Source organism: Marmota marmota, unplaced genomic scaffold (assembly GCF_001458135.2).
Source record: "Marmota marmota marmota unplaced genomic scaffold, marMar, whole genome shotgun sequence".
In the NCBI taxonomy this organism is placed as follows: Eukaryota; Metazoa; Chordata; class Mammalia; order Rodentia; family Sciuridae; genus Marmota; species Marmota marmota.
This window is the reverse complement of record NW_025999949.1, coordinates 4,000,267-4,012,836: the sequence shown is the minus strand read 5'-3', so window position 1 is coordinate 4,012,836 and position 12,570 is coordinate 4,000,267. Positions and strand designations below refer to the sequence as shown.

The 12,570-nt window shown below is 35.3% G+C and overlaps 1 protein-coding gene across 1 annotated transcript in view; it reads left to right on the top strand.

The window, feature by feature from the left end:
- Positions 1-12,570, top strand: part of Ubr5 (ubiquitin protein ligase E3 component n-recognin 5) — a gene marked incomplete at its 5' end in the record, with an annotated part of 90,941 nt that overhangs the window by 33,051 nt on the left and 45,320 nt on the right. Inside the window, 8 exons of the mRNA XM_048801943.1 lie at positions 2,334-2,518; positions 4,777-4,886; positions 5,805-5,917; positions 7,071-7,214; positions 7,311-7,422; positions 7,665-7,819; positions 8,061-8,258; positions 12,330-12,540. Coding sequence (XP_048657900.1) covers positions 2,334-2,518; positions 4,777-4,886; positions 5,805-5,917; positions 7,071-7,214; positions 7,311-7,422; positions 7,665-7,819; positions 8,061-8,258; positions 12,330-12,540 — 1,228 coding nt within the window. The remainder of the gene's footprint in view (positions 1-2,333; positions 2,519-4,776; positions 4,887-5,804; positions 5,918-7,070; positions 7,215-7,310; positions 7,423-7,664; positions 7,820-8,060; positions 8,259-12,329; positions 12,541-12,570) is intronic.

Sequence of the window (12,570 nt, the reverse complement as noted above, 5' to 3'; positions counted from 1 at the left end):
TATTTGTTATAGCAAGTGCAGTAATGAACATATTTATAATCCTTAAAACTTATGGTGGATTTTGTTACATATTGTGCTAATTTCCTCATGTAGCATTTTAAAAAAATACATATTTTTTAGTTGTAATCAGACACAATACTTTTATTTATTTTTATGTGATGCTGAAGATCGAAACCAGCGCCTCTACGTGCTAGGTGAGCGCTCGACTGCTGAGCCATAACCTCAGCCCTCTCTCATGTAGCATTTTAAAAATTTTACTTATTTATTTTAGTTGTTGGTCCTTTATTTTTTTTTTTTATTTATATGTGGTGCTGAGAATTGAACCCAGTGCCTCACACATTCAAGGCAAGTGCTTTACCACTGATCCACAATCCCAGCCCTCATCTAGCATTTTTATTTCAGATTTTTTTCTTTATCACCAAAAGGTACAATGACCTCTATCCCCTGTTTTAAAAAGTAGTTAGTCACTATTTAAGTTAAGTTTTTCTCCAAACTCAGCTTAAATATACATAATTCTTTTTGTTTCTGGCTGTTTTGAATTTTTTGTTTTTGTTTTTGTCCTATTCAACAGTTGTCTTTTTCTGATTCTTTTTGGCCTTCCAACTAGAAAGTTCTTAGTAATTAATTACCCACTATTCTAGACATTATTACTCAGGTTTCATTATTTATCTAAGTTACTTTGGGCAGGGTGGTTGCCCTATCCCCAATATGTTCCCCTCTTTCCCTGTTTTGTTCAAATGCTGATTTCTGATGTTCTCAGAAGTTCCTTGTCAACTGTACTCTCATAACAGTAAGATATCATAGCAGCTACCTTATTAGCAGGTTACACTAATACTCTGCTAGTACTGCAGGCAGAGAGGGCAGGAAAAATAAAGATGCATTGCAGAAAGAAAAGCTTTAAAGAAAGTAGCTTGGCACTACTACATTGCTGAAAGATAAATCGTATTAAAACACTTTGGTGATGGATGGATTTTCCTTTAAGCTTTTGAAAACTGGGTTAAATAGCCACAAGAAAAGGAAAGTACTTTATGTGTGAACATCAGAAAGAGTGTTGACCACTTAAGAGTATTCTGTTCTTTCTCCATTCACAGAAAGTAATTGTCAGGAGTAATGTATTTAGCATATATTCATTGTATATCTTGATATGGTAGGCTCCACCAACACTCCTCCTAGTCTTTAAGATGCCTTTATTTTTATAGGAAGACATTAGTAAATAATTCATTATAGAATGCTACATTTCTATTTTAGTTACCGTCTTCTTATTGAACCCAGTTCAGGCTTTAAGCATTCGCTAGTCTTTTCTAAAAAATTCGGAATGAAATTTCCCTTGAAATAGTATACTAAGTTATGCAGAACATACTTTTCCCACGAAGCCTGCTTTTAGGAACTATTCATCTATGCCATAGAGCTATAGTTAGTGACACAATACTATTTTTTGGTAGAATTGCAACTCTAAGCCAATGTTTACACCTCCCGTACTTCTCTAATGTACCACCATTGTCCTGTCTCTCTATCCACAAATATTTGACACTGGTCAAGTATAAGATCATCATTAGTTCCTGGTCAACTGAAAATAATATAGGTAAGGTTGGATGGCTGGAGACCTCAAAAGAGGAGCTATTCGTGTCATGTTTTAATAGTGCCATGTGTTTTCAGTGTGTAACCTGAGGTTAGTCCCTGACAGAGTTTTATAGCTTATTGACTCCTATACTTAAATTCCTGATACTAACATCTTCGTGTAATTTTTTTCCACATTTTTTGGTACATTATAATTATACATCATGATGGGATTTGTTGTTACATATTCATACATGGCACACAGTATAACAATATCTACATATTGTTTTTAAAATAAAAATTGCAATGTCCACTAAACTTTTGGCTAGTACAAAACAACAGTCTCTGGGGAAGCCAACATCTTATAGGAATGAAATGAAGCTAATGGAGCCTGTGTAGGTTTGTGAATTAAGGAGGAAAATAATTTGAAATTAGGAAACAAAGTATAATTATTTTATTTACAATTTTATATTGATAACTATGTTTGGTTTCTCTTCAGTTGCTGTTTAGTTTCGTTTTAGTAGAATGGTTATTTGTTGCATGAATTTTTAGTTTTTTAGCAAACATGCTGAAATTTCTCTTGCACCTTAGTTTTAGGAACAAATTTTCTTAGAGATTATTAAGTTGGTGCTTTTTCAACCTTACTGATTGTGTAAGATTGTACCAGAAAACCTAGGAAGCAATCCTTTATGTATTGCATTTTCATACATTTATGACAGTTATTTCAGTTTGTTAAAGTTATGCCATCTTTATGGTGGTTTTCTTTGATTTGCTAGGTATGCCTAAGAAATAATCCTCTGTATCATGCTGGAGCAGTTGCATTTTCAATTAGTGCTGGGATTCCTAAAGTTGGTGTCCTAATGGAATCAGTTTGGAATATGAATGACAGCTGTAGATTTCAGCTACGATCTCCTGAAAGCCTGAAAAGCATGGAAAAAGCTAGCAAAACTACTGAAACTAAGTAAGTATTGTACCCTATGCTTTAATATCAGTTTCTTATTTGTTGTGAATATTAATGGGGCTAATCAAAGGATATATAGAAGTATATAGTGACATAGAAATCAGCAACAATTGTTTATTAAATTAAATTACAATTAATTGTATATTAAATAACAATTAATTGTGTATTAATTAAATAACAATTAATTGTATATTAAATTTGCTCTTGATGGTGGCCAGAATGGCAGAGTGGTGTTCTTTTTTTTTTGATGTTCTTTTTGTCATTAGATTGTGTTCCTTGGGAGGAGCTATATGAGTAGCAGTTACAATGTGTTCAGCCTTATGTTTAGGCCTCCCCTGTCCCTGTGTATATCATTTTAATTTCTATCTAATGCTTTGCCTTAATCAGGATCATAGGAAAGGTTTTACATGTGCTGGGGAGGAAATTCTGTAAAAGATTGTAAACTTTTTTGGTGTATATTAGAGGGATATGTGAACAGAAATACCACTGATTTTTATCTAGTCCCCTATTCTGGGCTGGTTTATTATTAGAAGGCTATAGAGATTTTATTATCTATTCTTTAAAAAACATTCACTCATCATTTAGAATATGTGTAGTATAATTTGGTGGTTTAGTACACAAACTAAAAATCTTTAATGAACTTGTTAAATAACTTTNGCTTTATCACTACTATTTCTCCTCTAATATTAAAAATGCAAACTAAAATTCAGAAACAGGGATTTCTGTTAAGTTAAAAGCATAATGTACAACCAAGTTTTGTACTGGAAGCCTAATTGATTATTTAAGTGCTTTTCCTTTTTTTTAAGTTTTAAAGATTTAGGCTATTCTACTACTTACATTGATTTTTGTCCTAAAAAGTAACAAAACACATTTTCATTGTTTTATGATTTGGTGGGGGAGGGTGTGCTGGGGATTGAACCCAAGGCCTTTGTACATTCGAGGCAAGCATTCTACCCACTGAGTATATCCCCAGCCCTATTTTATGAATTTTGTAAGAACATTTGATGCGAGCAAATCTAAACAATAAAAAGATTAGACTGAAATCATGTAACTTAATTAAGTTTTTCAAGGTTTTCCTTGAAATTGGCCATTTTTATTAGTGAAAGTTGTAATAGTTAAGTGAAATTAAATGTCAACAGCATGCTGTTGACATGTCACTAGCACCTGCTATTCAACAAAAGACCTTCACTTTAAGGTATGCTAGTGACATACCTTTGTCCCGGCATCACAGGATTTGTCAAGCAGCCAGCATTGCTGACAGCATGCGTATTTTGCGCACTTCTGGGGAAAATAATATTGATTTTCTTTTGGATTATTTCTAAATTCAGGTGAAATTCCTAGTGAGAGTAATAAGAGGTTGGAGGGTTAAGATTATGACCCAGATATGTGTCAGAATGAAATAACACATTTTTAACAAGTCATTTTTGTGACTAAAAACTGATCTCTGCATTTTAATAAATAAAAACATTTGATTTTTCCAGCTGTAGAATGTTATATTGTTGCTGTAGTTAACTTCTTGTTTTTTTTGGTTTGTGTGTGTGTGTGTGTCTGTCTGTCTGTCTGTCTGTCTACTGGTGTTTGAACTTAGGGGCACTCAACCACTGAGCCACATCCCCAGCCCTATTTTGTATTTCATTCAGAGACATTGTCTCACAGAGTTGCTTAGCACCTCGCTTTTGCTGAGGCTGGCTTTGAACTTGGAATCCTCCTGCCTTAGCTTCTGGGATTACAGGCATATGCCACCGACTGTAGTTAACTTTTTATTTGAGTATTAATGAAGTAGTTCATTGAAGAGGCATAGTTTTCTTAATCCGATTACTAGATGGCTTGAGTATGGAGTTTTATAAACTGGTATAAGTAGTTTCTTCTTCAAACTAAGAAATTAATGACCTTCTAGGCTTTTTATTTATTTGAAATTACCATTTATTGAAGTTAAATTGCTATAAACCATTTTCACTATTACAGTATGAAACTTCTTTGCCCATCAGGCTTATTTGATAAAGCTATGCTGATAAATTAAGAACAACACTTATTGTTCTTCCTAGATAAAGCTTTATCGGCATCATTGTCCTATGTTATTTATAGGTTCGTATGATATAGTTTTTCTATAGTTGAGAGCCAGCCCTGTGTACCTTTTTAGTGTATTGTGTCATAAAATTATACCATTTAGTAAAACTTTTAATTATTTTATTCCCTTACAAGAATAAGCTTGTCTTAATACATATAATTATAAGGCAAATCTTTGTTTCTTGCTGTAGGCCTGAAAGTAAGCAGGAACCAGTGAAAACAGAAATGGGTCCTCCACCATCTCCAGCATCCACCTGTAGTGATGCATCCTCAATTGCCAGCAGTGCGTCAATGCCATATAGTAAGTTTTATATGTAGTCTATATTGGTCAAAGTCAAGTCCCAGGTAGATAGGTGTGTACTCAGTTTATTTCTGACTGGAATTAACTTGTGTGAATTTTTAAGTTTTAAAGTATCTTTTTATATGAGGTGTGTTTTCACTAGTGTATGTATGTATATATGTATGTATGTATTGCACAAGTTTATTTAAATGGAAAGATAGTATTTATAGTATTGACCATTTCTGTTTTTGAGAATTACAGTTTTAAAAAGTGCACAAAATTTATTATAAAATAAAGGGAAATAACTGCCTTTAACCAGAATATTTTGACTCTTATTTTTTTAATATTTATTTTTTAGTTATAGGTGGACATATATCTTTATTTTTATTTTATGTGGTGCTGAGGATCGGACTCAGTGCCTCACGCATGCTAGGCAAGTGCTGTACCTCTGAGCCACAACCCCAGCCCTGACTTATTTTGTAAGTTAGTTATGGCTTGGTCATAAAGGATTTGTAGCATGTATAAATACAGATTTACCATCGATTTAAAGGATTTTTAAAAAGCCCCTCAAAATTTAAGATTCCTTTATTTATCAAATAGTTTTAACAATAGCCTAGCAGATCTTCCTTTTTAAACTTTAGTTAACCCTAATGTTGAGAGTCCAAAATATACTCTTTTGTTCTTTATAGCTGTTTCTAATTTGTAGTATCTTTAGAATAATTAGACATTGACGGTTAACAATTCTTTATTCTGAATTTATTTGAAGTATCATTTAGTCATAAAACCCTAGTTCAGAAAGGGGTAGTTCATAACATTTTTGTTTAGAAACCTCAGTTTTGTATCCCTTTAAAAATGATCATTCTTCATATATTTAGATGAAATCGATAAAGTCTCTTTTACATTTTCTTTTTGGTACTTACCATTTTGTTGTTGTCTAAGAACGACGTCGGTCAACCCCTGCCCCGAAAGAAGAGGAAAAGGTGAATGAAGAGCAGTGGTCTCTTCGAGAAGTCGTTTTTGTGGAAGATGTTAAGAATGTTCCTGTTGGCAAGGTTGGTTCAAAATAGCTAAGAATCAGTACTATCAGAAGCATAACATTGTTGGTTACCCAGGGATTTAAGGTTGGTGTCTGTGAACCCTTTCTTTAACGCTTTTTTATTCATCACCTTTGGTGGTTTCTTTTATCCCATTTCTGAATCCAATATAGGAATAGGTTTTCTCTGTCCTTGACTGATGAAGAGATGTTGCTTTGCCTTGAGTGTTTATGGTGATATGTTGCTTTTCTTTCTTTTTTATTTTAACATGTTATTTGGGGGTATTTTTAGATTTACCGAATAGTTGCTTTCAGAGATACACAACTTTGATATAGTTAATTCTTTCTCACTGTTAGTATAAATGGCGATCTTCTGTTACATTGAAAATTCTTCCTTAACACAGAAATGTGGTAAAGCTCTCACTGAGTGACCTTCCACTTTTTCCTCTCTCCCTCCTGAAGAGGGTTTTTCCTTCCAAGAAGCCAAGTAGGTAGAATGCCATTAATTTAATCTTTTCCCAACATTTACTTAAAATGTACCCACAATTGTGGAATATCTGCAAAGTGAAGGTTTTACTGATTGCTTTTTAGTTTGTAAAATGTTCTTTTCATTTTACTTAGGGAAGAGTAAACTGCTTTGCAGTTTACAAAGTCCTTTCTTATTCGACCTTTTCATCAACTGTAGTTTATGAGCAAGTATTTTCTTCTAAGAAGTCACACTGCTCAAAAGTCAAAATCAGATGCCCTGGTTTCCGTTTCAAGTGCTCAGTAGATACTGAGGGCTATTAGACAGCACAGATGTAAAACATATACTATCATCAAAGACATTCTGTTGGACAGTGCTCCTTTAAACTAATGAAGAGGGAAGATGAGCGAATTTCCTTGGTTCTACTTTAGGATGTTTTTTGTGTGCGTGCACCCCGCCCCCCTACTTCTTCCAGTCTGTTGATAAACATTCAGACTGCAGTCACTATATGGGTCAGTTTTTTGAGCTTTGAATATAGACATCAAGAGCATAGCTTTAGTGATTCTGTCCAAGTTAATTTTATAATTTATGCTTATAGAAGAATAAAGAATTAATTGCCATGTTAAATTAATTCAGTGAGTACAATTTGTGCCTTGGTTTTATATAAACTATTGTTAATTTACAGTGTATTTGCCTGTACTTTTAGGTGCTAAAAGTCGATGGTGCCTATGTCGCCGTAAAATTTCCAGGAACATCCAGTAATACAAACTGTCAGAGCAGCTCTGGTCCAGATGCTGATCCTTCTTCTCTCCTGCAGGATTGTAGATTACTTAGAATTGATGAACTGCAGGTAAGTATAGAGGGTTTGTATAGAAGGTGAATATTGGGACTGACTCCTTGAGTATGTTACAGTGTTTGAGAATGGAATTCCTTTTGTGTGTTGTAGGTTGTCAAAACTGGTGGAACTCCAAAAGTTCCTGACTGTTTTCAGAGGACTCCTAAAAAGCTCTGTATACCTGAAAAAACAGAAATATTAGCAGTGAACGTAGATTCCAAAGGTAAAGATTATAACTTTAATTTAGCATGCTATGTATCATATTAATACTTTTGTAGTAAATGGGAATAGGATAAATGATGAGTGATGTTTTTTGTTCCTTATTTATAGTTTATGGAATAAAATGGTGCTGAATTGATTCACAGATGTGGTCTGAGAAGCCCGAATTTGGTAAACATTTGCAAGACGTTAATAAAGGTGTATAACAGTTTTTTGTTTTTTTTCCCCACTTATGTGTTTCTGAAGGTGTGCATGCTGTTTTGAAGACTGGAAACTGGGTACGGTACTGTATCTTTGATCTTGCTACAGGAAAAGCTGAACAGGAAAACAATTTTCCTACAAGCAGCATTGCTTTCCTTGGTCAGAATGAGAGGAATGTAGCCATTTTCACTGCTGGACAGGTAAGAGGTTCATTTTTGCTCTTCAGAAGTGAGATGCCACACTGCCATTTCTGTGCATCTTAGGATTTGTCTTTGGTTTGCTTCTTAGTAAACTTTCTAAGTATTTAAAATATTAGGATAAACATTCTAATGTAAGGTTTTTTTTCATTATTAATACTAACATCCAATTTGGAAATACATATATGTATTGTAAAGTCATTTTTGATTGGGAGCTAAACTTTTATTTTTCCCTTTATTATAGGAATCTCCTATTATTCTTAGAGATGGAAATGGTACGATCTATCCAATGGCCAAAGATTGCATGGGAGGAATAAGGGATCCTGATTGGCTTGATCTTCCACCTATTAGTAGTCTTGGAATGGGTGTGCATTCTTTAGTAAATCTTCCTGCCAATTCAACAATCAAAAAGAAAGCTGCTATTATCATCATGGCTGTAGAGGTAACTTTTGAAACTGCTTGGCATTTTAATTCAGAGGATTTTTCTGCATTCTAGAGAAACAGTCTTGAATAATCATTCATTGCCTCTTCCTTCCCTACAGGAGCCAATAGTCTGTTAGAACACTGGCGACAAATAAATCAGTGATTATGGAATAATTTTATTTGAGAGAGGCGTGCACAATATTGAGGGAATATAGAGGAGAGCACAGAAATCAGACTATAACTGTGTAGGAGGCTGCCGTGAAGAAGTGATGTGGGGCAGATCTTTGCTCATATAGGGATGAAGATGGGAGGCCAAGAGTGATCTTTGAGGATTTCATTAATAGTTTGGGAGAACATGTGTATTCTTTTGATATGATGTCTACCTTGTTGTTATATCACTAAATAGTAACTGATGAGGCTGGAGAGAGGTACTAGGGAACCTGTGTGCTAACCTAAGGGACCTAAATTTTTCCATGAATATCAGAGCAGGAGGATTTTAAGTTGGTAAATAATATGATTTGGTTTTTAAGAAAGATTAGTGATTGCCAGGCAACTCAACAGGTTGGGTGAGGCTGGAGAGTCACAAGTTTGAGGCCTGCTTGGGCAAGACCCTGTCTCCAAATGAAAAAACCTGGGGTGGGAGTGTAGGGATATAAATCATTGGTAGAGTGCTTACCTCACATGCACGAAGCCGAAGGTTTGCTGCTGCCCGCACCCCCTGCCTCCCAGAGGTGGTGAGGGCACGTGTGCATGTGTGCTTGTGTGCTTGGCATCAAGGGCAGCGAAGGGCAGGTTTTTAGGGAGAAGTTGATAAAGAACAGAAGTTTACATATCACATAGACAGATAATAGAGTAATCCGGGTTAGAAACAAGTGAACTTGGAAGTGAGAAAGGAGGGGATAGATTTGAGAGAAATCTTAAGACAATAGAAGCTGCTGAGCTCTTGGTTACTGGATATTAGCAGTAAATGAAAATCAGCTGTTTTACATTTCTGATTTGGGTGTGGTGATATTAGACAAGAAATATAGAAGGAGTAAAGGAAGAGGATGAGTTTAGTTTTCAATGTGTTGTGGTTGAGCATTTGTTAGATGTGGATGTCGAGGTACTATCCTTGGAAGGTATTGTAATTTTAGCTGAGGTTGACTGACATTTTAAAAGGATCACAGCTTATGTGCTGAAAGTAGTAGGGGGAAGAGTTGCAAGAGGGAGGCAGATTAGGAAGCCATTAAAATAACTCAAGTGGGAGATGATGGTGACTTGGCTCAGAAGACAGCTATTAATGAAAAATTATTTGATACTAGATATGTTTGGGTCAAAGCAAGGAAATGAGGGCAAATGGTTTTGGAAATAAAAAGCTGCCATTTATCAAGATGCAGACTGTATCGGTGTGTAAGTTCAGGAGTTGGGGTGATAGCATCAGGATTTTGGGTTTAGACATGTGAATTTGAGAATATATCAGATATCTAGGAAGAGATGGTAAATGGAAAAATTTGTAAATCTGGGCTGGGGATGTGGCTCAAGCGGTAGTGCGCTCGCCTGGCATGCATGCGGCCCGGGTTCGATCCTCAGCACCACATACAAACAAAGATGTTGTGCCTGCCGAAAACTAAAGAATAAATATTAAAAAATTCTCTCTAAAAAAAAAAAAAATTTGTAAATCTGAAGTCCAGGAAATAAAGGATCAAGGTAGAGAAATGTATGTGGGAGTTGTTAATTAAAGGAATTATATTGAATAAGCTTATCAAGGCCATGGAGAAAAGTTCTAAGGACTAAGCAACAATAATAGTCCTAGCACTTAAATGCCTAGGTGATAAATGAGAACCAGCATAGACTCCTGGGAAGGAATATCCATGAGGGTTGGGTGAATAGTGTCTTGGAAGCCAAACGAAGAGCTTATGTCAAGCAGAATGCACCAAACAATTGTCTTGAGCTTTCAGGTGAAGTGAAGGACTGGCTCTTCTCTGTTGTAGTTTGGCCATTGTTGATAGGTGCAGATGAAAGTCTGTTTAGATTGAATTAAGGAGAAAATGGGAGGTGAGAAACTGGAGATTGAGAACTGAGATTTACTGTAAAGGATGGAAATAGAGTCTAATATGGGAGCTTATTCATCCCTTATTATGTTAGAGGTGATAAGCAAACTTTTGGAACTGCATGTAAAATAGACTGAATCCAGTACTCTTAAAAGCTAACTGTAAGCATTTGCTTAGAGACACAGACACATACATTTAGTTAGGTTTAGCTCTGATTGTAACCTACTAGATTAGTGGTTCCAAACTGTAGAATGTCCCAAGAAGTAGCCTTCATATTTTAAAATTCTCATTTGGTTGCCAACATTTAAAAGTCAACAGTATTTATATTTAAAATCCAGATTTTCGTGGGATGGGGTTGTGGCTCAGCAGTAGAGCACTCGCCTAGTGTGTTCAAGGCCCTGGTTTCGATCCTCAGCACTACATAAAAATAAATAAATAAAATAAAGCTATTTTGTCCAACTACAACTAAAAAATACATATTTAAAAAATCCAGATTTTCAGCCATTCTTTAAAATCAGATGTTCTGGTAGGATTAAGTTTAATAACTTCTATCATGTGAACAATAGACTGCCCTTTTTAGAGCCTATTGTGCATGATCTCTCCAATTTATTGAGGTCCCCATGACCTACAGTTTGTTGCTGAGTCCAAGTGTTAGTTGCCATTTATTATATAGATTGTGTGATCTTTTTTATACTTAGCCCTCTTCACTCATTTATTATTAAATGTAGGCATTTGATTCTATGACCCCTGCGCTTTGTCGGCATCTCCAGGGCAGAGATAAAACGTGTCATCATTCCCATGGTAGGGATGAAGTCGTCATTTATCTTTTATCTTAATGAGTAGGGCTTGGCACACAGTAGACCCACAGAAATACTTTACTGAACTCCCTATGCTCTTTGGTATAGTGACAAACACAATATACAGTGATAGTAGAATAATTTTTTTTTTTTTTTTGGCTTGTAACCTGCTAAGTGTGATATTGAGAGTCTCAGTGTGAGAGTCCATGTACAGTCCAACAGGTTGGAAATGAGCTTCCTGTCGAGTAAATGACTGGCTGGCTGCTTGAAAACAGTCTGTAACACAGCAGTGTGCAGCAGAATAGCTTGATTTTAGTTGCCTTTGAAAGTATTGTGCTTTTTGTCCTTTGGAGAGACTTTGATATGTTCTCTCAATGTATTGATTAGTGCATAAGTTTTCCTATTCTTGGGCAAGTTTAGTGTTCTGTGACCCACCTCATGAACTGAAGCTTGCCATTGATGGGTTTCCTCGGGGCTCTAGTTAGCTGCAGTCAAAATGGCCTGTCTCTCATGTGATAGGTACAGAAAATAGTTTTTTTAAGATGTGTTTTCTTATATGAGTACTGCCCCCCCGCCATCCTCTTTACCTTCTTCACAAGGTTGTGGGAAGGAGAGTTTATATGGAAGTTTCTGGGAGGTTGCAAGTTGTTGAGGTGCATTTTTCTTCTTCTTTTGTATTCCCTTCCCCCCACATTCTTCCCACCTACTTGTTTCTAGTTCGTGTTAAAATTAAAAGGTTTATTCATTTTGCAGAACTTGAGTGCTTTATATTTTTTCCATTAAATATGCTGTAATTTTATTTTTTCTTTCTTAGGGAAGTACATTTAATAAACCTCATGACTTGTTCATGATGCTTATTAGATAGTTAATGACACGTTCTATACACACATTATCAATACTACTATGTCTTTGGTAATTACAGTAGTCCTCACCTTTGGAAATTATAATAATTCGTTGGGAGTTAAAGGTTTTGTATTCATTTATGCTTTTCCATTACAATTGTGAAGCTGAGTTACTTGTGAAAACTGAAAATATTTACCGGTATTTTACAGAAAAGTTTTCCACTGCCTTTTCTATTCTTGTCAATTGTATATTATGTTTCAGGGTGCTTCTAAGTTCAACACCTTTCTTTTGTCAGGCCACCTGCAGTTGTCTTTACTTCTTTGAAGATCTGATTATTGTGTTGGTCATAAGACATTTTCAACATATACTATATGCGATTCCAATTCACTGATGTTTTCTCCTTAATTTGTCTGAGTACAGAAACAAACCTTAATGCAACATATTCTTCGCTGTGACTATGAGGCATGTCGACAATATCTCATGAATCTTGAGCAAGCCGTTGTTTTAGATCCGAATCTACAGATGTTACAGACGTTCATCAGCCACAGATGTGATGGAAATCGGAATATTTTGCATGCTTGTGTATCGGTTTGTTTTCCAACCAGTAATAAGGAAACTAAAGAGGAAGAGGGTAAGATGAAGCACTGTACAAGGTCTTTAA